At 42.0% G+C, this 26,874-nt stretch overlaps 2 protein-coding genes across 4 annotated transcripts in view; both read right to left on the bottom strand.

Annotated features, from left to right (window-relative positions):
- Positions 1-3,887: 3,887 nt before the first annotated feature.
- LOC116373846 (zinc finger protein 664-like) lies at positions 3,888-13,475 on the bottom strand. 2 transcript variants are annotated; one of them, XM_031822117.1, is made up of 3 exons: positions 12,464-13,475; positions 5,787-5,964; positions 3,888-5,359 (listed from the first exon to the last, which is right to left on the bottom strand). In XM_031822117.1, exons 1-3 carry the CDS (start codon positions 12,470-12,472, stop codon positions 5,106-5,108), a joined length of 441 nt encoding a protein of 146 aa, XP_031677977.1. In that variant the 5' UTR covers positions 12,473-13,475; the 3' UTR covers positions 3,888-5,105. The 2 variants fall into 2 exon arrangements, with proteins under 2 accessions (XP_031677977.1, XP_031677976.1); XM_031822116.1 differs by having other exon boundaries at positions 3,888-5,387; positions 12,464-13,453.
- Positions 13,476-20,072: 6,597 nt separating this feature from the next.
- The window catches only part of LOC116353017 (zinc finger protein 2 homolog), a 58,359-nt gene continuing 51,557 nt past the window's right edge, over positions 20,073-26,874 (bottom strand). The window contains exons 3-4 of one of the 2 annotated variants that reach the window (XM_031822119.1): positions 26,210-26,838; positions 20,073-20,789 (exon numbers count right to left, since the gene is read on the bottom strand). In XM_031822119.1, the coding sequence (XP_031677979.1) occupies positions 20,601-20,789; positions 26,210-26,838 (818 nt within the window). In that variant the 3' untranslated portion in view covers positions 20,073-20,600. Of the gene's footprint in view, positions 20,790-25,547; positions 26,839-26,874 lie in introns of those variants that run through there. The other variant, XM_031822118.1, reaches the window with a different exon arrangement.

The following is a 26,874-nucleotide window of genomic DNA, read 5'->3' as shown; positions in this document are numbered from 1 at the left end:
CATGGCCATGAACTTGGCCAAAACTTACTGAAGCATGTTATTCCTGTCACTCTCTATTGACCTCGGCCTAATTACAGAGACACTCTCAGGATCCCTCACCCTGGACCCATCTTCCTCTACTACTTTCTTCACTGCCTCAGCATACAACACCTTCTGCACTACTGTGATCCTGGTAACCTCAACCTGTCTTTCTCTCACCGGACACATCTGATCTCCAGCACCATGTGTACCCCTACAGTTTATACACACAACTTTTACATCAATACTACACATTCCTTTCTCTCAGGTCCTCCTGCACACTTCTCACATCTAGGAATGTCCCTGATACACACTGCTGGAAGGAAGTAGTCAAGGAAGGGAGTTTGTGTTTATACGGGAAGCACCGATACACTTACCGTCAACCAATCATGTCAATGTCGATTTATACAGAGCTTTAAAGCTTGCCAGCTTGTAGTCTTGAAACTCGGACATTAGTTACCTTTGGCTCGTTCAGCCATCCCAATGGGAAAAATTAATGGGGGAAAATGAAGGTTTTGGAACACCAAAAATAAGGCCAGCACAGGCTAAGGAGATCTTATACAGTACATTTGTTCTATGAGATAATAGCAGACAGTTAATATGAATTTTATGAATTATGAAGCCTTTGCAATTCTTGTGCTTTTTTATTACATAAATACTTCAAAATTCACAAGAAGTGATGTTAGCTGATACAGATTGTAGAACAAAACGCATAACATCTAAACCTGTGTTTACGACAGACCTTCCGGCGCCGACAGAGATGGGCGCCTCGCTTTGCATTGCTAGGAAACTATGCAGTATCACAAGCATTTCGCTACACTCGCATTAACATCTGCTAACCATGTGTATGTGACAAATAACATTTGATTTGCTTATAAAGATGGCTCATTCATCACAAAGCCCACTGATATTGCAAACCACTTGAATTACTTTTTCATTGGCAAGATAAGAAAACTAAGAGATGACATGTCAGCAACAAACACTGACACGACACATCCAAGTATAGCGGACCAAATTATGACAGACAAGAATTGTACTTTAGAATTCCATAAAATCAGTGTGGAAGAAGTGAATAAATTATTGTCTATCAACAATGACAAGCCACCGGGGTCTGACAATCTAGATGGAAAATTACTGAGGATAATAGCAGACGATATTGCCACTCCTATTTGCTACATCTTCAATTTAACCCTACTAGAGAGCGTGTGCCCTCAGGCCTGGAGAGAATCTAAAGTCATTCTGCTACCCAAGAAGAGTAAAGCCCCTTTACTGGCTCAAATAGCCGACCAATCAGGCTGTTACCAACCCTTCGAAAAAATGGTGTTTGACCAGATACAATGCTATTTTACAGTAAACAAATTGACAACAGAATTTCAAGATATTAGCTCTTGTTACTTAGTAATATTAATAAATTCATAATGGTAAACCTAGACACTTGCATATTATAGTATTCTGAGTGGTGACTGAAGGCTTGTTACCTTGACTAGATTCATTGATACAATTATGGGTCTTTAGCATTCATGTAATATTGGAGTCAGAGTCAAAATGTTCTTCACTCTTCACATTCTTCTGGCAACGGTCCATACTTGGTCCCTTACTCTTTTTAATTTGCTTCAATGATCTTCACATTTTCCAAATGTGTATTTTGGTCCTGTTTCATCCATCTGATAAATACATTACATTATCAAAGTATGTTTGTCTATTTTATGTTTTTATCTGAAAAGTCCTCTGAGGCGTGTAATGACTTCTCCGAGGAGTGGTGATCCGGGTGGAGGTGGTAGCACATGATGGGGTGGGGGTACGGTCGGGGGGCTCCCCACACAAAGCCTGGTCACTTTTTCAAGGTCATTTTTATGATGTTTCAGAACTACTCGTCAAAACAAGTTACAAATGTATCATTTTCTTTTAAAATAAATAACAGGTCATTCTGATGTGTATGATAGAACACATTTTCAACTCCAAGGACAAAACAAATCACTATGAGACATTTTCACCCCAATTGAGACAACCAAGCACCCTGGCTCATTGACTATAAGGTCTACAGATTCATTCAGTTTATTTTTTATCAATGTGTGTGTGTCTATATATAGATTGTACAGGTGTGTATATTTCAAGAATTCTAATCTTTTACTTTTAGATGTGTGTGTGTGTGTGTGTGTGTGTGTGTATTGTTAGATATTACTGCACAATTGGAGCTAGGAACACAAGCATTTCTACACCCGCAATAACATCTGCTAAATATGTGTATGTGACCAATGATTAGAGTGTGTGTTTGTGTACGAGTACAAGTGCATAGGATTGTGTGTGTAAGTTTGTAATTGGTGGAGGGTGGTATGTGCATTAACATTAGTGAGGTAACACATAAAACATTGGTTTAGGTGTTACTACATTATTCATTCAAGTTGTAACTCACCTGATAAAGTAACTTATTACATTAAATGGAAAAAGTTATTACTACAATTCAACATTTTATCATATTAACCAACAAGATATTACATATACCAGATTTATTACATTATAAATCTGTTATTACATTAACCATTGCTACAAGACAGTATGTTACCGTTGTTACAAGACAGTATGCATAGTTATTACCTTGAACTCCTTGGAAATTATCCAATATATTATGGATTAGATTTAGGATCATTTTAATCAATACAGATTTATAAAATACACCATTTAAGTGATAACTTCTTGTTTAGAAGATAACGTATTGAATGTATTGATCAATTGAATACATGAATATGTACCTATTGTTGAAACATTATCCTACATTATCCCCCCCCCCCCCTTTTTTTGCAGCAATTACAGCTGCAAGTCTCTTGGGGTGTCTCTATTTTTGCCCATTCTTCAAGGCAAAACTGCTCCAGCTCCTTCAAGTTGGTTGGATTCCGCTGGTATACATCAATCTTTAAGTTATACCACAGATTCTCAATTGGATTGAGGTCTGGGCTTTGACTAGGCCATTCCAAGACATTTAAATGTTTCCCCCTTAAACCACTCGAGTGTTGCTTTAGCAGTATGCTTAGGGCCATTTCCATTTTTTATGGATTTACTGGTGCCCCGTTGGATGTTCAAAGTTTCAGATATAATTTTTACAACTCAACCCTGATCTGTACTTCTCCACAACTTCGTCCCGGACCTGTTTGGAGAGCTCCTTGATCTTCATAGTGCCGCTTGTTTGGTGGTGCCCCTTGCTTAGTGGTGTTGCAGACTCTGGGGCCTTTCAGAACAGGTGTATATATATATATACAGTGGGGAGAACAAGTATTTGATACACTGCCGATTTTGCAGGTTTTCCTACTCACAAAGCATGTAGAGGTCTGTAACTTTTTATCATAGGTACACTTCAACTGTGAGAGACGGAATCTAAAACAAAAATCCAGAAAATCACATTGTACGATTTTTAAGTAATTAATTAGCATTTTATTGCCTGACATAAGCATTTGATCACCTACCAACTAGTAAGATTTCCAGCTCTCACAGACCAGTTTTAATTTAAGAAGCCCCCCCTGTTCTCCACTGATTACATGTATTAACTGCACCTGTTTGAACTCATTACCTGTATAAAAGACACTTAGATTGCACACAGGTGTACTTCATTTAGCTAATTATGTGACTTCTGAAGGTAATTGGTTGTACCAGATCATATTTAGATGCTTCATAGCAAAGGGGCTGAATACATAAGCACACACCACTTTTGTTTAATTTATTAGAATTTTTTTAAACAAGTTATTTTTTTCATTTCACTTCACCAATTTGGACTATTTTGTGTCTGCCCATTACATGAAATCCAAATAAAAATCCATTTAAATTACACGTTGTAATACAACAAAATAGGAAAAATGCCAAAGGGCAGTGTATGAAAGAAGATACAATTATCAACATCCTCACAAGTTCACTATAACATTTCCTATGATAACATTTATCCATTTAGATCAATGTGTGATATTACATAGACACAGGGGAAACCTGATGCTAGATCAGAGCTGCATATTATGCTGCACAGAGGTTACCATGGTGATCAGACTGAGGCAACTGTTTAAGAATGGGAGATGGATATGACTGTTCACTAGATATTTCCTATTGGTCCTTTATTTAGTGTACTGGAACCGGTGACAGATAGGAGGGAGAGGAAATACGGCACGTTTTTGTTTTCTGGTGTTTTTTCAATTGCCCTACATAAGCAAAGCGCTTCCTACATAGACAAACATAGGGTTTCTCTCCAGTGTGAGTTCGCTGGTGTGAATTTAGGGTCCCTGATTGACTGAAGCTCTTCCCACACTGATCACAGCTATAAGGCTTCTCTCCTGTGTGTATACGCTGGTGTATAGTAAGTTTTTCTGACACAGCAAAGCTCTTCCCACACTGATCACAGCTAAAAGGTTTCTCTCCTGTGTGTTGTCTCTGGTGTATATTCAGGTGTACTGATTGAGCAAAGCTCTTGCCACACTGAGCACATCTATAAGGTTTCACTCCAGTGTGTGTTCGCTGGTGTGAATTTAGTGTTCCTGATTGACTGAAGCTCTTCCCACACTTAACACAGGTAAAAGGTTTCTCTCTAGTGTGTGTTCGATGGTGTCTAGTCAGGGAGGAAGCTATAGCAAAGCTCTTCCCACACTTATCACATCTAAAAGGCTTCTCTCCAGTGTGTGTTAGCTGGTGTGTATTCAGGGTGGAAGCTAGAGCAAAGCTCTTCCCACATAGACAGACATAAGGTCTCTCTCCAGTGTGTGTTCGATGGTGTCTAGTCAGGGAGGAAGCTAGAGCAAAGTTCTTCCCACACTGATCACAGCTATAAAGTTTCTCTCCAGTGTGTGTTCGCTGGTGTGAATTTAGGGGCCCTGATTGACTGAAGCCCTTCCCACACTGATCACAGATATAAGATTTCTCTCCTGTGTGTATGCACTGGTGTATAGTTAGGGCATCTGATACAGTATAGCTCTTCCCACATTGATCACAGCTATAAGGCTTCACTCCAGTGTGTGATAGCTTGTGTCTGTTTAGGGCTCCCAAATATGAAAATCTTTTCCCACAATCAAGGCAGGGGTAAGGCTTCTCCCCTGTATGAATTCTCAGGTGAGATTTTAAGGTGTTTGAAGCAGCGAAACTCTTCCCACACTGTGAGCAGCAGTACGGTTTCTCTCCGGTGTGAATCCGCTGGTGAATAATGAAGTCACTCCGGTTTGTGAAACTCTTCCCACAGTCAGAGCAGCAGTGGTGATGTTTCTTCCCTGTACACCTCTGCTGATGTTTCTTGAGATGTTCTGATCTGGAAAGACTCTTCTCTGTCTCGTCAGCAACATGTGGTTGAGGATGCCCAGAAGATAAGCACCTGCCACTGAGAGAATGACGGTTAGGGGTGTCCCCTGTGAAACAAAGACATTGAATAACTAGGTTTTGGAAACATGGGTCCATAAACAAACATGATAACAAAAAAAATGTAAGTGTTATTTAGCAGACGATGTTATCCAGAGTGATTTAGGAGCAATTAGGGTTAAGTATCTTGCTCAAGGGCACAGAAAGATTTTCTACCAAGTCGGCTCAGAGATCCAAACCATCAACCTTTCAATTTGTGGCCCAACGCTCTTAAAACACAAGACTACCTGCCTCTGTTATCATCAATATACACCCAGTTTATTAGGTACCCTCCATTCATGAAATTCAATTGACAATTAACTAGCCCCTGAGCGTTTTACTGTTTATAAATCAATAAAGAGGTTGCAGAAGCAGATTGTAGTCTCATCCACACACCCCATTGTTCTTACTTGATGAAATCAAATCTCCATCCTCGTGTCCTTCTCTCACAGTTCCACTCTGCCCTGTTGTTTTCCTGCAGTCGACCAGCCGTACAAACACCCTCTTGAGACCCAGCAGTAAGGAGCTACCAGGAGATTTGTGACCAGGGGACTCCGGCAGGGTGGAGGGGGACGGACTAGCTCTGTCCTGGTGACCACAGGAAGTATTGTACATAGAATATCATTAGACCAAACATTTGATTAGTCTAAATCTCTGATTGGTGGCTGCATCCTTATAATACCTCCTTTCTCCTGAAGTGTGTAACTGTTCACTACTTTCCACAAATGTACAGTTTTCAAATCACTTTGGGACATTTCTCAAATGGAAGTGGTATATTTCTTTACTAATGTAAAAACGTATAACACTTGTAATGCCTCCTGTCTTATGTTCAGAACCTTTGAGTATTCATTGGAGTTGAACACATCTTTCACCCCTGAGTTAATCTTGGTTAACCCAGAACTAATGTCTCACGTAATTGGTCAGCCGCACAATTTAGTTCTGAGTTCATATGTGTTAGGATGAGAGCTTAACAGATGCTGGAATGAAGAGCTCCACCCTTCCCTCTCCAAAAGGTCAGCGAACACCAACACCTGCAAAATCGTTATTCGTCATAATAACCAGATGAAAAACCTCAACACCTGAACTACTGCTGCTCATTATGATGTAGTATTTAGAGCCAACTCCATAAATTATTTGGTTTTACCTTCCACCCTGAATTAAATGAATGTATACAGTTATCCCCATGTACAATAGAGCCACGTCTCTCTGGTGCCTTTAACAGCCTGTTTCTAGCCTGTGTTGCAGAGTTATGTATCCTATACATTTATATAATCAGGGTTTGGGGGGCATTAGCCCCTCCCCCAACCCAAGCACCACTCCACTGGAATGGCCGTTGACAATTATCCAACACAGGGCTAGTCCACCATCCAGATCAGAGCTGTAAATACAATCAAGCCTGTCTAATGGCAGAGTTGTTAGTTTGGCACTGTTGATAAGCACAGATTTGGCATGACCCTCTCCTTAGGACCATCTGGCAGAACGGCCAGAATATGTTCTATAAGTTAAGACAGGAGGCGGTGCCAGACATGCCGGAACCAACCCTATGAACTATTACTATGTAACGTGTCTGTAACCAGTATATAAGAGATCTAATGGGACTGCCCTGAGGGAGATACCTTCAGAACGGTACTTTATACTTCTAAGTTTGACCTCTCCAGCATGCTGATTAAAAAAACTTCATTAATTTAAGATTGAATTCGAGTGTCCCTGTGTTGAATTTCCACGAGAATCCCATCACATACACTACATTCCCAAAAGTATGTGGACACGTGCTCGTTGAACATCTCATTCCAAAATCATGAGCATTAATATGGAGTTGGTCTACCCTTTGCTGCTATACAGCCTCCACCGGGAACTTGCTTCAATTCAGCCACAAGTGCATTAGTGAGGTTGGGCACTGATGAAGGGCAGTTAGGCCTGGCTTGCGGTCTACGTTCCAATTCATCCCAAAGGTGTTCGATGGGGTTGAGGTCAGGAGTCTCTGTGCAGGCCAGTCAAGTTCTTCCACACCAATCTCAACAAACTATTTCTGTATGGACCTGGCTTTGTGCACGGGGCATTGTCATGCTGAAACAGGAAAGGGCGTTCCCCAAACTTAACACAAAGTTGGAAGCACAGAATCGTCTAAATTGCATGCTGTAGCGTTAAGAATTCCCTTCACTGGAACTAAGGGACCTAGCCCGAACCATGAAAAACATCCCCAGACAAGTATTCCTCCTCCACCAAAACTTTACAGTTGGCACTATGCATTGGAGCAGGTAGCTTTTCCTGGCATCTGCCAAACCCAGATTTGTCATTCGGCGGTGAGCCTTACACCACTCCAGCCGACGCTTGGCATTGCGCATAGTGACCTTAGGCTTGTGTGCAGCTGCTCAGCTATGGAAAGCCATTTCATGAAACTCCAGACGAACAGTTATTGTGCTGACGTTGCGTCTAGGGGCAGTTTGGAACTAGGTTGGGAGTGTGGCAACTGAGGACAGACAATTGTTATGCGCTACGCGCTTCAGTACTCGGTGGTCCCGTTCTGTGATCTTGTGTGGTTTACCACTTCTCAATTGAGCTGTTGATGCTCCTAGACATTTCTACTTCACAATAACACCACTTACAGTTGACTGGGGATATCGCTAGCAGGGCAGAAATTTGACATACTGACTTGTTGGAAAGGTGGCATTCTTTGATGTTACCATGTTGAAAGTCACTGATCTCTTCAGTAAGGCCATTCTACTGCCAATGTGTGTCTATGGAGGTTGAATGGCTGTATGCTCAATTTTATACACCTGTCAGCAACGGGTGTGGCTGAAATAGCCAAATCCAATCATTTGAAGGGGTGTCCACATACTTATGAATGTACTGTATTTATAATCTGGACTAATATTTATATATTTCTGAATTCCATTATTTTATTGTTAGACATTACTGCACTGTTGGAACTAGGAACAATCAATTCGCTACACCCTCAATAAGATATGCTAAGTATGTGTATGGACCAATACAATCTGATTTGATTTGTTTTGTTTTCTCAGCTAGTTTGAGTTGTGTCCTGTCTGACAGTGAAATATGGCTAGCGTTTACCATAGCTTGGACTATGGAGTAGCTAGCTAGCGTTTACCATAGCTTGGACTATGGAGTAGCTAGCTAGCGTTTACCATAGCTTGGACTATGGAGTAGCTAGCTAGCGTTTACCATAGCTTGGACTATGGAGTAGCTAGCTAGCGTTTACCATAGCTTGGACTATGGAGTAGCTAGCTAGCGTTTACCATAGCTTGGACTACGGAGTAGCTAGCTAGCGTTTACCATAGCTTGGACTATGGAGTAGCTAGCTAGCATATTTTGTTTTGAACTGATGTAGTGGCGCTTCCAGGCTGCTGTGGCGCTTCCAGGCAGCTGCTCGAGAGTAACGTGTTACAATGTTTGAGATGTTTGTTGGTGTTTTTTCATTGTTTTGTCTCACACTGCTCCTTGCTCTTTAACGGATTAAGCATGGTTTTGACAACGATGAATTGTATAAACGTTGTTGAATACTCATCACATTTTCTACGGATTTACAAAAAATATGCACCCTCCACTGGCACCACATATCCGAGACAACTTTAGTGCCTCGGGATAATGCGCGTAAGAAGCAGGGTGAGATGGACTACAGCTGGTAAGGGCAGACGGAGGAAAACACTGACAATATAAAGTAACAGACCTAAAATACAATCGTTCACTTGAACGCAGAATTCTAACTGAATTATGTGACGTCACAAATACGTCCCAGGATGCCCCAAGGACCCCGAATGTGCTGGTTTGTAATTCAAGATCATTGATGAACAAAGTGGATGAATTTGATCTGCTTCTTCATTGCAGTAAATGCAGACATTGGATGCGTCACTTTAAACTTGGGCCCACGAAAATATCCCAGATTAATCTCTTTTCATATACAACAATCAGCTGTTCAGAAATGACAGGTCCAGAGAGGAGGGGATGAGGCTATGTATGTGAACCACAGTATGCAGGCAAAGAGAAGAACTGACCAGGAGAAAGAGGAATTTGAGTGTATGTGGCTTCAGCTCCATCCTAAACGACTCTCCAGCTCATTTTCAACTCTGTTCGTGGGAGTACACTATCATCCACCATGGGCAAATGAGAAAACACTTCGGTAGAACACAGTGTATTATCTCATCAACACTGTCCATGTGATCAGGATGTCCTATACCTAAAGTGTCAAACCCATGTACAACGAGTGACTGGAGGCCCATCTCTCTAACGTCATGCCTTGGAAAATTCCAGAACTTCATTAAAAGAGAACTCAAGCCAACAGTTTTATGAGTGCACAAATCAGTATGCCTACCTCCCAAACTCCAGCGATACTACCACCCTTGTGAAAGCCACACACTCCTGGCTGACAACTACAGACTCCAAACATACCAACAATGGTGAGGATGTTACTTGCTGATATGTCCAAAGCCTTTGATCGAGTAGATCACACAAAGCTCCTGCAACATCTGTTTGACATTGAACTGTGTCCAAGGTTACTAGCCTGGCTCAGCAGCTACACCACAGGAAGAAGGCAGAGGGTGATGGTTACTAGCCTGGCTCAGCAGCTACACCACAGGAAGAAGGCAGAGGGTGATGGTTACTAGCCTGGCTCAGCAGCTACACCACAAGAAGAAGGCAGAGGGTGATGGTTACTAGCCTGGCTCAGCAGCTACACCACAGGAAGAAGGCAGAGGGTGATGGTTACTAGCCTGGCTCAGCAGCTACACCACAGGAAGAAGGCAGAGGGTGATGGTTACTAGCCTGGCTCAGCAGCTACACCACAAGAAGAAGGCAGAGGGTGATGGTTACTAGCCTGGCTCAGCAGCTACACCACAAGAAGAAGGCAGAGGGTGATGGTTACTAGCCTGGCTCCACAGCTACACCACAGGAAGAAGGCAGAGGGTGATGGTTACTAGCCTGGCTCCACAGCTACACCACAGGAAGAAGGCAGAGGGTGATGGTTACTAGCCTGGCTCCACAGCTACACAACAGGTAGCTGATAGCAGTGGGTATAAGAGTGGGGGGGGGGGACAAAAAAGCAATTTCAGAATTTGGGGGGGTCATGTCACCCCGCCCCCAGTGAAAGTTGCGCTCCTGATTGTTTGTATATTTTAGTTGTCACTGTAGTAGACTAAGCATAGGTGATTAGAAAAAATATCAAGACAGGATTTCAAGGACAGCTTTTTTCCATCTATGTAACATCGCACAAAATCTGAAACTTTCTGTCCAAAATGATGAAGAAAAATGTATCCATGCTTTTGTCACTTCTAGATTAGACTACTGCAATGCTCTACTTTCTGGCTACCCGGATAAAGCACTAAATAAACTTCAGTTAGTGCTAAACACGGCTGCTAGAATCTTGACTAGAACCAAAAGATGTAATCATATTACTCCAGTGCTAGCCTCTCTACACTGGCTTCCTGCTAAGTCAAGGCTTGATGTCAAGGTTTTACTGCTAACCTACAAAGCATTACATGGGCTTGCTCCTATCCATCTTTCCGAATTCGTCCTGCCGTACATACCTACATGTACGCTACGGTCACAAGACGCAGGCCTCCTTAGTGTCCCAAGAATTTCTAAGCAAACAGCTGGAGGCAGGGCTTTCTCCAAAAGAGCTCCATTTTTATGGAATGGTCTGCCTATCAATGTGAGAGACGCAGACTCGGTCGTGACCTTTAAGTCTTTACTGAAGACTCATCTCTTCAGTGGGTCATATGATTGAGTGTAGTCTGGCCCAGGGGTGTGAAGGTGAACAGAAAGGCGCTGGAGCGACGAATCGCCCTTGCTGTCTCTGCCTGGCCAGTTCCCCTTTCCACTGGGATTTTCTGCCTCTAACCCTATTAGCTGAGTCACTGGCTTACTGGTGTTCTTCCATGCCTTCCCTAGGAGGGGTGCGTCACTTGAGTGGATTGAGTCACTGATGTGATCTTCCTGTCCAGGTTGGCGCCCCCCTCGGGTTCGCGCTGTGGGGGAGATCTTCATGGGCTATACAAGGCCTTGTCTCAGAGTAGTAGGATGGTGGCGGAAGATAGCCATCTAGTGGTGTGGGGGCTGTGCCTTGGTAAAGTGGGTGGGGTTAAATCCTGCCTGTTTGGCCCTGTCTGGGGGTATCGTCGGATGGGGTCACAGTGTCTCCCGACCCCTCCTATCTCAGACTCCAGTATGTATGCTGCAACAGTATATGTGTCAGGGGGCTAGAGTCAGTTTGTTAGATCTGGAGTATTTCTTCTGTTTTATCCCGTGTGAATTTCAGTTCTCTCTGCCCTAAGACCATGCCTCAGGTCTCTCTCTCTCTCATTTACTCCTGAGGTGCTTGACCTGTTGCACCCGCTACAACCACTGTGATTATTATTATTTGTCCCTGTTGGTCATCTATAAACATTTGAACATCTTGGCCATGTACTGTTATAATCTCCACCTGGCACAGCCAGAAGAGGACTGGCCACCCCTCAGAGCCTGGTTCCTCTCTAGGTTTCTACCTAGGTTCCTGCCTTTCTAGAGAGTGTTTTCTAGCCACCGTGCTTCTACATCTGCATTAATTGCGGTTTGGGGTTTTAGGCTGGGTTTCTGTACAGCACTTTGTGACATCGGCTGATGTAAAAAAAGGCTTTATAAATACATTTGATTGAATGATTAGATTATGTTGAAATGGTGCTTGAATAGTGGAGGCAGCGCCTGTTTTCTTTGCGTTAACAATAATTCAATAGTTGTTGAGTAGTCTGAAAGCATCCGAAACATTCACTTGCTTGACCATTCTGTAGGTCATGTAACTGTTAGTTACATGGAACATATTTGGTTACTTCACCGGAAAGACGTTGCACTCCGGTCTTATGATTACACAAAAAGGTGTGGTTGAATTTATTCTGCCACGGTCTTCTTGTCACGGCTGTGTCAAGGCATATGAACGAACAGGTTAGAGCAAACAATAAAATATCCCAAGTTTTTAATTACCATCATTGTTTAATTTGTCCAGCTGTTCAAATGTAAATGGATGATCAAAGATGACGAAAATAGGCCTAGACATGTTATACACCACAGTAAGCATACTGTAAAATAAAACTAAACTTACCCGATCCATCGTTGAAGCTATTTTTTCTTCAACATTTCTTCAAATAAAAAAAACGTGACAGTAAATCTGTAGCTAGCCTCCACTATAGTTACTTTCTTTGTTACAGCGTTCAGATAAAGAACAGCTATACCAGAGCCATCAAACGTCCTTTTAAATATCAAAACTAGATTTAATTTGTGACAATAAAATGTCTGATGTAGGCTAACCTAACTTCAGAAAGATCCTGGATAAGATTTGACCTGATCTATTAAAGTCAATAAAACGTTCAACACCCTATTCACCAAGAATCATGCTGTCTGTTATCGTCTAACTCTATACGAGTCTGTTGGAACAACGTCCTCTTCGGGAGTCCAGATAGTTTTAATTGTCTGAGGCCCAGTAAGGGAAGCCTATAAAATACCAGACTGATTACCGCTGCGCTGTCCGTGCAGCGAACCAGTAAAACCCAAAGTATGTTCAATCCGAAGTCTGCAGTTGTCATGCAGCACTTAACAGCAATGCAATCTCCGCAGTTGTCAATGTACTTATACTTCCGTTTCACCGAGCAGCCTCGAAGCAGTTGAGAAGGAAGTGGTCTTCTTCTTCTTTGGTATTATGGCGGTCCGCCATAAACAATTGTTATAGGTTCATACCTCCAGCAAGTGTATTGGCTGTGTATCAGTCTACTATTCTGTAGTATTAATTCATTGCCCTTTGTGAAAAACCAACTAACCCTACACCCATTAAAACGTCATTATTCCACTACTTTGGCCCTCTGATTCAACACCAGGCCAGCAGCCTGGGAGGACAGGATATTATCGTTCAAAACACATTATAACTCTGCAGTAAAATATTGTACACCCAAGTACTTCTCAACAGCTGCCATCACAACATCTATCCACTGTGTTTTACATTCTACACCTGCGGTACAGTTGACAACCATGGCTATGAACGCCCCAAAATTATTGTTGGTGTTGTTTTTTCTTTTCTTTTTTGTGTCGCACTGCATACTGTTCCTTGCTCTTTTAACGGATTAATTAAGCATGGCTTTGACAACGATGAATTGTACAAACATTTTAGAATACTCATCACTGCTGGAAGGAAGTAGTCAAGAGACGACGTTTGTGTTTATACGGGAAGTACCGCCCCCACTTACCGTCAACCAATCATGTCAATGTTGAGCTAAACAGAGCTTCAGATCTCGCCAGCTTGTAGAATTATAACAATGAAATGAGTTACCTTTGGCTCGTTCAGCCATCCTAATGGGAAAAATAGGGTCAGCACAGGCTAAGGAGATCTTATACGTTTGTTCTATGAGATAATAGCAGTCAGTTAATATTACCTTTATTAATAATGAAGCCTTTATGTGATGTAAATGCTTCTTTTTATTGCATAATTGACATTAGCTAATAAAGATTGATGAACAAAACGAACAAGATCTCCTAAACCTGTGTTTACAACAGTCCTTATTTTCAGCATTTATCCAAAACCATGCAAAACCACCATTCATTTTCCCCATAGTCTTTGTCCAGCGAACCATGGCAAAATTAGTGCCTATAGAAAGATGCCATTACTATTTCTCTCTATAGAGCCCCACAGTGGATGAGTCATAATACCCTTAATACCAAACGGTCAAACTAGGAAATAGTTCCAATTGCTTTCCACCATTCACTTTACCCATAGGGCATTTTCCATAGATTTACCCTGGAGAGACATTTTGAGAATCATTTCAATCTCTCTCGGACAAGGTGACTTTTATCAATATAATCGTCTCTATTTACACTCAAATTTCGCAAACGCTAATTAGGATAAAAGTAGACATCATGCAAAACTACAAACCCTTAAAAGCTCCTGCACATCATCTCCAGCTGACACCTTTGCCAACCTTTGCTAGGTATTGTCATTTCAAATCTTGCCCATGACAGGTCACAGAATTGTCCATTTTAAAAAGGTCATTGTTTGCAAGATATTAGCTGTTGTCCCTTAGTCTTTTAATGAATGCATAACGGTAAACCTAGACACTTGCCTCTTATAGTATTCTGAGTGGTGACTCATGGCTCGCTACCTTGGCTAGATTCATTGATACAATTATGGGCTTGTAGCATTAACATCATATTGGAGTCAGAGTCAAAATATTCTTTACTCTTCACCTTCTTCATGCAACGGTCCATACTTGGTCCCTTACTCTTTTTAATTTGCTTCAATGATCTTCACCTTTTCCTAATGTATTTTGGTCCTGTTTCATCCAACTGACAACACATTACATTATCAAAGTATTTTTGTCAATGTTATGTTTCTATCTGAACATATTTTTCACTCATACAGTCTTCTGACGTTGACAACAGAGTCCTCTGAGGCGTGGGGTGGGGGTCCGGTCAGGGGTTCTCCCTGCCCGAGGCCTGGACACTTTTGAAAGGTAATTTATGACGTTTCAGAATCAATTGTCAAAACAAAGTTGAAATGTATAATTTTGTTTTAAAAGCTATGACAGCTCATTTTGATATGTATACTAGAGGTCAAATAGCAACTTTCTGAACATTCTGAAGATGTGTGTGATGGACAGCTATGAATCTAATATTTCCAATGATATATGATTAAAGGGTAAACATGAGTAATAACCTGATGTACTGTATGCTGACGTTGTCATAGGGGTTTTACCCAATGGGCAAACTGAACGGGATGGAGGGATGAATAGAAATAGTGATAAACACACAAAGCTACCATTGCTGCTGTGATAGAATACATGTTCAACTCCAGGGACATGGCCCTTCAAAAAATCCCTATGAGACCTTTTCAACCCGAGGTGAGCCCCACCGAGCACCCTGGCTCATTGACTATAAGGCCTACAGATTCATTCAGATTATTTGTTGATCAATGTGTGTGTATGAATGTACATGTGTGTACATTTCAAGAATTCCATTATTTTACTTTTGTATTTGTGAGTATTGTTGTATTTTGTTAGATATAACTGCACTGTTGGAGCTAGGAACACAAGCATTTCTACACCCGCAATAACATCTGCTAAACATGTGTATGTGACAAATACAAGAGTGTGTGTTTGTGTACGAGTACAGGTGCATAGGTTTCTAATTGGTGGAGGGTGGTATGTGCATTAACATTAGTGAAGTAACACATTAAACATTGGTTTAGGTGTTATTACATGATATTACATGATCGGTTGAAATTATTACATTACTCATTAAAAGTTGTTACTCACATAATGTAACTTATTACATTAAATGGAGTAATTTATTACTACAATTCAACATGTTATCATATTAACCAACAAGACATTACATTTACCAGTTTTATTACATAAATCTAAAAGTTATTACATTAACCATTGTTACAAGAGACAGTATGTATAGTTATTACCTGGACCTCATGGATATTATTATCCAATGTATTATTGATCATTTTAATCAATCACAGGTTCAGACAGATCAGAGCTGCATATTATGCTGCACAGAGGTTACCATGGTGATCAGACTAAAGCAACTGTTTAATGGGAGATGGATATGACTGATCACTATATGTTTTCTATTGATCCTTTATTAAGGGATCTGGAACTGGGGCCTGTTGCACAAAACTAGGATAAGGGATTAAGCCAGGATATCTTGGTGATCCTGGCTCAATTGATCCGTAATCCGGTTGCACTAAAGATGGATAGGGGGCAGGAGGATATGTTATGGTATAAATTACCATGGAGATTTATTCTGTGGAGCTAGCCTGCTCCAGACCAGGCTAAATTCCAGGATCTATTTAATCTCATCCCTAATGTCAGTCAGCAGTCACCACAAATGGAAACCAATAGTTATTTCACTGCTCACTATACATTGTTATCACATAACTAGACCCACTGTTATTATTTAAACGTTTGTGATCATTAATTTCAATGATTTTGGATTAAAAAAATGATTTTTAGATGATGTTGCTATCATTAGATAATTTACAGTTTCCCATAGACTATAAGGCTATATATAAAATGATAGAATATTAGGGCCACAGAGGGGAAAAAAACACAAGTCATAATATTGTAACCAGTTGTTTTAAAGGAGGACAGTTGTTAAAATGACAGATGTGGGGCATTTCGTGAAATTGTACTTCAGTATGGTTTCATAAACAAAGACATGCTGATGTGCCAGAATATTAAGTATCACATTGTCATAAGTATCAAAACTGTAAAAACAATATGTAGCTTTTCTGCAGAAAGAACCAGCCTCATAAATTTATGACTTTATCCTTTTTCTTCAGTGTGGCCCTAGTACTCTGTCATATAAACAAATACACATTCCATATGAATATAAAAACACAATGTGTAACATTATGTTCCTTTATTGAATAAGGACAAAACAAAGCAGGTAAACCATCAGCTCCTTTCGAAACTGAAGTCACAGTGACTCTACAAGATGGAAAGCACAGAATCCAAGCATATTATACAAAATGATACATACACATTCAAAGGTCTGTATATAACACACCCTGCATGTCTGCACACTAAAATAAATGCAGGACAAATCCATACACATCAACTGAACAGACAAATGAATGGATGCAGTAGCCTCCCTGCAGCCTTGTATTACACACAGTATACCGCACAATCATCATAAGAGGCCAAATTCGTCAAAAAACGAACCCAAAAAAACCCTAATTCCTCTGCCACCGCAGGACATATTTAACCAAAATTGAAAGCACACATACTAACTAAAATAATTCAACACATATTGGTCCCTCAGCAGCCGACCACTGTCGTCATCAGGGAAGATTGCCGGATTGTCCCAGTCCATGGCTGGTGGCACTCTGGGGGCCCTCTCCTTCCTCAGGCAGGCCACATTGTGGAGGACAGCACAAGCCACAGTAATATCACATGCCCTAACAGGGCTGACCCTTAATTTGTGAAGGCAGTGAAAGCGTGCCTTCAGGAGGCCAAAGGTCATTTCAACTCTGGCCCTGGTCCTGGCATGGGCATGGTTGTAGGCCTGCTGTGCTTCCTGGGGGTCTGTGAAAGGTGTCAGGAGAAAAGGCTGGCAGCCATACCCCCTGTCTCCCAGCAACACACCAGAGAATTCACCTGTCAACACAAAATCTCATCATTACTACCTCATAAACACAGTGATATTCTTGACACAGCCATGATGGTTATAAATAGGGGTTGTGTGGCTTACCTTGTGATAGGCACTGATAGATTTCAGAGGCCCGAAAGATTCTGGAGTCATGGACTGAGCCAGGCCATTTTGCCACAACATTGCTGATCACACAGTCAGCATTGCAGACCATCTGAAATCATAAGATGAGGAATATTACACCAATCAATGCACATCACTGGCAATGAAGAGTGTTCGTCAATGGACAATATCAAAAAGTTATGTTCACCTGAACATTAATGCTGTGAAAGGATTTCCTATTCACAAAATCGGCCTCATGGGCACCTGAGGGGGCTTTTATCCTTATGTGTGTGCAGTCCACTGCACCAATGACATTGGGGAAACCTGTCACACAAAGTAATGAGTATCCTACTATGTGTTAACAGTTGTCCTGTAATTTGTAGATCCTCTTACCTGCAATCCTATAGAACTCCTCTTTGATGTCACAGAGTCTTCTGTGGCCAGGGAAGGAGATGAAGACATCTGCTAATGCTTTGATAGCCAGACACACACTCCTTATTGTGCGGCAAATTGTGGCCTTGTTCAGCTGTTCTGCATCCCCCACTGAGTACAGGAAGGCTCCACTAGCAAAAAAGCGCAAGGCCACACAAACCATTTGCTCCACACTCAGTGCATGGCTCCGTGCAGTGCGGTGCTTAATCCTGGGACCCAGTAGTCTGCATAGATACCTGATGCCATCTGCAGAAAACCTGTATCTTTCATATAGATGGTCATCAGGGAAGGCCAGTGGGTCCAACCGGTCCCTGAAGACCCTTTCTCGCCTGAAGGCTCTCCTCAGCACAAGTGCTTCTTCATCCACCACATCTCGCACGAATGGGCATGCCATTGTCAGAGCAGAAAGGAACACACAATTTTGGGCCTTCATATAGGCTAGTGGCCACACCTGGTGCTGGGGGGGTGGGCAAAAGAGGGCGATGCCTTATAACGATGACTTGGTTGTACTGATTGCTGGGAAAATAAAAAAAACCTTAGAAAGATGCCACCGTCCTGTGTGCTCACAATAAGAGCTCATATGTCATGGCTCACTTGACTTTACGAGAATATACCAAATTTTTATTTTGAGCTGTGTCATCTTCTTGGAGCTGGGGGAGGAAAGAAAAATAATGATTAATACATTTGTGTTACAGTTAGCATACAGTGTACATTGAAGGCATATCTCACCTCCCTCTCAAGTTTTTTTATTTCAAGGTCCAGTTTCCTAATTGTCCTCTTTTTTATTTCGAACTCCAGTGCAAGATTTTCCATCTTTTTCTTCTTGTACTGAATGTCTATGTCTGCCAGTTCTATTTGGCGCCGGAGGTGGTTGCCATACAACTTTCTGATAGCTTGTGAGCTCTGTGAACACAATACAATTAGCGCAGCTGGAATTTGGCAGGATGTGGTGTCCTTTTATTAATACGCACTATGTTGCCAGGCTGGTTTTCCCACTGTATAGCATCTGGGTCCTGTAAAAGAAATTAGATTTTTTGATTTTGATGAGGACTCCTCACCATTGTAGAGTAAATAGTACTTTCACAGTCTTAACATGATACCTCATGCCTTCTGGAATCCAGAGAGATGGTCTCCTCCTCATCATCGTCTCCATCATGTGCTGTTGCTGCTGCACTGGGGCCTTCACCCTATCACATTTAATCGGATTCATATTGAAGCTAGTAGACAAGACATGCCAGGCCTACAGTATGCCTTTGATGGAGTACTCACTGGATCAGCATCGTCTGGTGCTTGTGCTGGTGGCTCTAACAGGAACACAGTGCTGCCAGACACTGCAAGGCAATAGGTAAACCAAAGTCAGACAGTCCAAATTGATTCAATATGAATGTGGTTGTATCCCATGTAGAGATGGAAGGACATACCTTGAATGAAGCGGGTGGCATCTTGGGAGGAACCTATGCTCGTCTCTTTCCCCCCAGGGATCCCCTCTAAGACGGGCCTGCCTTTATTTAGCTCCAAGGCCATGTCCTCTGCTGGGGTAAGGTCAGCCTTTGGTGACCCACCACCCGTGCCTTGTCTGTGGGTATTCTTTTTCACTGCTAAAACAGTACAGACAATGTGTGAGCAGGCACCTTCTGGGTACAATATATGCTTGTGCTTTGTTAAATATTAGTCAGGGACCATACCATTCTGCAGAATGTTCTTGTATTTGATTTTGACCTGCTGCCATGTCCGTTTTGGCCCGTTCATGTTTAATCTACACACACACACATTTAATGGAGTCACACTGCAAAAAATTACTTGGTATTTTTGTCTTGTTTTCAGTAAAAATATCAAAAAATGTATCATAGCTTTATACAGTGTGATGGAGTTACTTTACACAATTTCACTCATATCTGCAGTGCATTTCAATAAAAAATGTAACCGTTTCATAATTACAGTACAACTGCATTTTTTGAGATGTGAATTAAATATTTGAATTGTAATTGTGATGTTTCAGCGGAGCGGTGAGTGTGTAATTGTGCACTACTTACGCATTCAGGCGGTCTGCAATACTTTGCCACGCTTTTTCTCTTTGCTTTATCACTGTGGCGTTGTTGCCTTTCTTCTTAATTATATCTTTTACCTCCTCGTATGCCTCCATGAGGATTTGTGCTTCCGACGGGGAAAAATACGCGGCTCTAGTTGCCATGGTAAATCAGTTAATCTGTGATCTGTGGCGGGGTCTATTTGAGTGAGCCGTGAGCGCGCACCTATCCAGGATTGGTTTCACCTGGCTTAATGAATCCGTGTCTGCTCATCCTGGCTTGGTCTTTGTGCAACCAATTAAGCCTGGACGCACATGTTTTGGCTTCATTGAGCTCAGCTGAGTCATTTATCCCGGATGTCTTAATTCTACTTTTGTGCAACATGCCCCTGGTGTTGGATAGATGGGAGATGAAATAAGCCATGTTTGTGCTTTTTGGTGTTGTCTCATTGGTCCTAAATTAACAAAGCTCTTCCCACATATATCCAAGGTGTCTCTCCAGTGTGTGTTCAATGGTGTCTATTCAGGATGGAAACTACAGCATAACTCTTCCCACAGTCAGAGCAGCAGTGGTGAGGTTTCTTCCCTGTACGTCTCTGCTGGTGTTTCTTGAGGTGTTCTGATCTGGAGAGACTCTTTTCTGTCTCGTCAGCAACATGATGTGGTTGAAGCGCACCAGGTGATAAGCCCCTCCCACTGAGAGCGCGACGGTTAGGAGAGTCCCCTGTGAAACAAAGACATTGAATAGACCGGTTTTGCAAATGTGGGTCCATTAACAAATACGATAACACGTTTTAACTGTTTTGTTATTTAGCAGAAGCTCTTATTCAGAGCAATTTACAGGAGCAATTAGGGTTATTAAGTACCTTGCTCAAGGGCACAGACAGATGTTTCACCTAGTCGGCTCAAAGATTCGAACCAGCAACCTTTCGATTAGTGGCCCAACGCTCTTAACCATTAGACTACCTGCCACCCTTATCAATATACACTCAGTGGCCAGTTTATTAGGTAAACAGATGGTTTAACAGATGGTAGAACAAGGAGAAGATCCGTAACGAGGAGCTCGACCCGCTCTTTCATGATACAGGCTGAATGTCCTCTTCCAACATGTGAAAGATGGTAACACCTGCGAAATCATGACTTGTTCAAATAGCCAGTGACGCAAAACCTAAACACCAGAACTACTGGTGCTAGTTATCCCACTTGGAGCATGCTGAGAAAATGTCAGTCTCATAGTTTCAGTATCCTTATACAGTACATACATAGAAGAAACCATCAGATATGGGGGTATTGTAACATGTAGCAGAAGCCTACAGTAAAAAGGTATTGGTGTAGCCTGGTGCAATTTCTGCCCCATGTAACATTGCTCAAGATTCACTTGTTACTGTAACAGCATCCTCATCTAAAAAATCATCAGTTTACAGTGTTTTCAATCTCAAGGCCATCAGACTGCTAAACAGCAATCACTAACTCCGAGAGGCTGCTGCCTACATTGAGACCCAATCACTAGTCACTTTAAACAATGCCACTTTAAATAATGTTTACATATCTTACATTACTCCTATCACATGTGTATACTGTATTTTTGCACCTTACCTATGCCGCTCGGCCATTGCTCATCTATATATTTATATGTACATATTCTCATTCACCCCTTTAGAATTGTGTCTATTAGGTAGTTGTTGGGGAATTGTTAGATTACTTGTTAGATGTTACTGCACTGTCGGAACTAGAAGCACAAGCATTTCTCTACACTCGCATTAACATCTGCCAACCATGTGTATGTGACCAATAAAATTTGATTTGATTTTTAGTGGAGAGAGGAGAGAGAGAGAGGAAGAGAGGAAAGTGGAGAGAGAGGAAGAGAGGAAAGTGGAGAGAGAGGAAGAGAGGAAAGTGGAGAGAGAGGAAGAGAGGAAAGTGGAGAGAGAGGAAGAGAGGAAAGTGGAGAGAGAGGAAGAGAGGAAAGTGGAGAGAGAGGAAGAGAGGAAAGTGGAGAGAGAGGAAGGTGGAGAGAGAGGAAGGTGGAGAGAGAGGAAGGTGGAGAGAGAGGAAGGTGGAGAGAGAGGAAGAGAGGAAAGTGGAGAGAGAGGAAGAGAGGAAAGTGGAGAGAGAGGAAGAGAGGAAAGTGGAGACGATAAATTATTTTAACTACAAAAACAGATTAACGTTAATACATGGGATTATAGATATACAGATGGTAGCAAGCAAGGTTAAACAGGTGAGTGGGTCCAGCATTTGATACACGGGATTGGAAATAATCATAAAACGAATGACTGTGGTGTTTGTTTTGAAGCCAGAAAGACATCCACAAAAAAAAAAATCTAATTTGTCAATATGGGGTCAGGGGGAAAATGGAGTCCCTAGAGAAAGTACAAGATGGGTGTCAGGGATGGAGCGGCAGTATTATCATAAGGAGATGTGTACTTGGAAAATGGAGGAGGAATGGAGGGAAAAAGAGGGAGAAAGAGGTCTAAGAGAGTGAGGGAAGAGGGTGAGCTCGATTTGGATAAAAATGGTGGGGAAAAAAGGGAGATGGTTTGTCAAAGAAGAATGGTAGAAAGTGTAAGCAGAGTGAGCTGAAGACAGGAGAAGAAATGGAAGTGGAAGGTGTGGTAAAGTTATCGGAGACCGAGGTATACACCGAGGATGAGGAAGAGTCTGACAGTAGGAGTGAAGTTTATGGAAAAAGTGGACTCTTGCCTTTTGGCTGATCCATTTGTGGTTTCACGGTGGGTGAAAAAAAGAGTTGGGTCATGTGGAATCGGAGGGGGTAGGTAACTAAAAGTTGTCTCATGATAATTGTTTGTATTTCTGTTGGGTAGAGGAAGAATGAGCTCGAAGTAAAACGAATGGAGGCAAGAAAAGTGAATGGTTTCTTCTCAAGAAAGGGGCACTAATGAAAGGGGTGATAACTGGGGTAGCAGTAGATATAAACGCGGACCAGCTGAGGGGAAAGATTCCCGATATATGTGATGCTCGTCATTTGATGCGACGCAGACAGGGTGGCAAGAGTGGGGAAACAGAAGAGTCATTGTCTGTTCTTTCGAGTTTTGAAGTTGAGTCTTTGCCCGACAAAGTGAAGTTAGGATATACAAGTTATCCTGTACGAGCTTATGTGCCGAATACATTAAGATGTTACAGGTGTCAATGTGTAGTAGGGAGGTTCCAAGGTGTTCCTATGTGGCAGCAGTGTGTAGTAGGGAGGGTCCAAGGTTTGAGAAGTGTGCAGAAGGGCATGAGACAAAGGAATGTGTAGCATTGGGGAAAGTAGTGGAATGTGTTAATTGTAGGGGTGCCCATGGAGCTGGGGATCAGAAATGTCCTGTGTGAGAGAGAGGCAGGTTGGGGTTTCCAGGGTTAGAGTAGAGCAGAAGTTGTCATATGCTGAGGCAGTGAAGAAAGTAGAGGAAGATGGGTTAAGGGGGAGGAGTGGTGAGAGTAGTAGAGATATACCCGTACAGAGGGAGGAGTGGTGAGAGTAGTAGAGATATACCAGTACAGAGGGATAGGCCAAAAAGTGAACTACTCTACTCTACAGTAGTGGGTGTTTTCAATCACGTAACATGTGACACAGACATTTAATTGCACCACCAACCAACCCTACAACTATTTCAGAATATATATATATTTTGTAATCTCAAAACATCATATCTCTTCTGCAGTAAAATCTTGTACAGGTACTTTTCAGCAGCTGCCCCCTACACTCATTAAAAACACACAACCCCATGTCAGTTCATGCTGCAAGAGCTCTGATAGGTTGGAGGACATCCTCCAGAAGTTGTCATAATTACTCTGTAAGTCTATGGAAGGTGGTGAGAACCATGAGCCTCCTAGGTTTTGTATTGAAGTCATTGTACCCAGAGGAGGACGGAAGCTAGCTGTCTTCCAGCTACACCATGGTGCTACCCTACAGAGTGCTGATGAGGCTACTGTAGACCTTAATTGCAAAATAGTATGTTTTAATAAATTACTTGGTAACATGATTATATTTAGTATAGTTTTCATCTAAAAAGGATAACTTAAAATGTTTTAAACATTCTTTTTCTGAAAAACCACTGAGGATGATGCTTCTCTTCCTCCCCTGACCCCCCCAGACACCAGTCAGTCACCCACATAATCCCCTCCTTACTAATACCTAACGAGCTTGCAAAGTTACAAATCACATTGCCAGCTGTTATCTGGCTAATTACATTGATATGCTTTGGAATGTCTAGCCAGCGTATCAGGAAAGGTAGCTAGATTTTGGTTTAGATATACAAATGTAGTTCGTTAGCTACCTCAGATTTTTCTTTTTTCTGCTGTGCTGATGTTAGCTGACTGGATGCCTTCATCTTTGAGATGAAAGAGAGGAAAAATAATTTGATAGAATAGAATCACTTTTCAACGTTCAACGACATGGCAACCCCAAGAGTTGAGAATTCAGTTCTGTTTCAAAATCCTCTGGTTGAAAGCTACAAACAGACATTTTTCTCACATCAACTGGATACACCTTCACAGGGCGGTACTCCAAGTCCTGAAATCGCTATGAATTCTGGATATTGTGATTTGCTTACAACCCAAAAAATTGTAGCTGGCCAGTTCATATTTGCATGTAGTGATGAATTAACATTTTTATGACTTGACATATTAATAACATATTAATGGACATACACTGAGTGGACAAAACATTATGATCACCTGCTCTTTCCATGACATAGACTGAACAGGTGAATCCAAGTGAAAGATGTGATCACTTATTGATGTCACTTGTTAAAGCCACTTCAAATCAATGTAGATGAAGGGGAGAAGACAGGTTAAAAATTGATTTTTAAGCCTTGAGACAATTGAGATTAAGGCAGTTTACAATTTAAAAAACAATTACAAAATATTAACAGATTTCACAACACACTGTGTGCCATCAGGGCCCTACTCCACCACTGCCACATATCTACAGTACTAAATCCATGTGTATGTTATCGCGTGTCTGTGTTGCTTTAATCTGCTTTTTAAATCTAATTTTACTGCATCAGTTATTTGATGTGGAATAGAGTTCTATGTAGTCATGGCTCTATGTAGTACTGTGCACTCCCCATAGTCTGTTCTGGACTTGCGGACTGTGACGAGACCTCCTGTGGCATGTCTTGTAAGGTATGCATGGGTGTCCGAGCTGTGTGCCAGTAGTTCAAACAGACAGCTCGGTGCATTTAACATGTTAATACCTCTCATAAATACAAGCAGTGAGGAAGTCAATCTCTCCTCCACTTTGAGCAAGGAGAGATTGATATGCATATTATTAATATTATCTCTCTGTGTACATCTAAGGGTCAGCCGTGCTGCCCTGTTCTGAGCCAAATGCAATTTTCCTAAGTCTTTTTTAGTGGCATCTCACCACACGACTGAACAGTAGTCAAGGTGCGACAAAACTAGGGCCTGTAGGACCTGCCTTGTTCACAGTGTTAAGAAAGCAGAGCAAGAAAGAGATGGATATGACTGTTCAATATATGTTTTCTATTGATCCTTTATTTAGGGATCTGGAACCGGTGTCGGATCGGAAGATGAAATACGGCACATTTTTGCTTTCTGGTGTTTTTTCATTGGCCCTAAATGAGCAAAGCTCTTCCCACAAAAACAGACATAGGGTTTCTCTCCAGTGTGTGTTCGCTGGTGTGAATTTAGGCTCCCTGATTGACTGAAACTCTTTCCACAATGCTCACAGCAGTAAGGTTTCTCTCCTGTGTGTGTTCGCTGGTGTGAATTCAGGTGTACTGATTGACTGAAGCTCTTCCCACACTGATCACAGCTATAAGGATTCTCTCCTGTGTGTGTTCGCTGGTGTGTATTCAGGTGTACTGATTGACTGAAGCTCTTCCCACACTGATCACAGCTATAAGGCTTTTCTCCTGTGTGTGTTCGCTGGTGTATAGTTAGTTTTTCTGATACAGCAAAGCTCTTTCCACACTGATCACAGCTATAAGGTTTCTCTCCAGTGTGTGTTCGCTGATGTGTAGTTAGGGTGGAAGCTAGAGCAAAGCTCTTACCACATAGACAGACAAAAGTTCTCTCTCCAGTGTGTGTTGCCTGGTGTCTAATCAGGGAGGAAACTACAGAGAAGCTCTTCCCACAGTGATCACAGCTATAAGGCTTAACTCCTGTGTGTGTTACCTGGTGTCTATTCAGGGTGGAAGCTACAGCAAAGCGCTTTCCACACTGATCACAGCTGTAAGGCTTCACTCCAGTGTGTGTTAGCTTGTGTGTCGTCAGGTGGACTGCCTGATTGAAGCTCTTCCCACACTGATCACAGCTATAAGGCTTCACTCCAGTGTGTGTTAGCTTGTGTGTCGTCAGGTTGCATGACTGGTTGAAGCTCTTTCCACAATCAAGGCAGGGGTAAGGCCGCTCCCCTGTATGAATTCGCAGATGATATTTGAAGGCGTTAGAAGCAGTAAAACACTTCCCACATTCTGGGCAGCTGTAAGGCTTCTCTCCAGTATGGATTCTTTGGTGTACTTTAAGACCTCCTGCACAGGTGAAACTCTTCCCACACTGAGAGCAGCAGTACGGTTTCTCTCGGGTGTGAATCCGCTGGTGCATAATGAAGCCACTCCTGCTAGTGAAACTCTTTCCACAGTCAAAGCAGTAGTGGTGAGGTTTCTTCCCTCTACATCTCTGCTGGTGTTTCTTGAGGTGTTCTGATCTGGAGAGACTCTTCTCTGTCACGTCAGTAACATGTTGTTGAGGCTCCCCAGATGATAAGCTCCTCCCACTGAGAGAACGACGGTTAGGGGTGTCACCTGTGAAACAAAGACACTGAATAATAGGTTTTGGAA

This window comes from Oncorhynchus kisutch, unplaced genomic scaffold, assembly GCF_002021735.2.
Source record: "Oncorhynchus kisutch isolate 150728-3 unplaced genomic scaffold, Okis_V2 scaffold4072, whole genome shotgun sequence".
NCBI classification, from domain to species: Eukaryota; Metazoa; Chordata; class Actinopteri; order Salmoniformes; family Salmonidae; genus Oncorhynchus; species Oncorhynchus kisutch.
The sequence above is the reverse complement of the archived record's forward strand: the minus strand, read 5'-3'. Positions and strand labels throughout refer to the sequence as shown.

Bases quoted from the DNA above. Each gene is read 5' to 3' on its own strand.
- LOC116373846 (XM_031822116.1), bottom strand. The intron at 5,388-5,786 runs GTAAGAACAATG...TTTGTTTCACAG, and splicing joins TGGAGATTTGATTTCATCAA to GGGACACCCCTAACCGTCAT.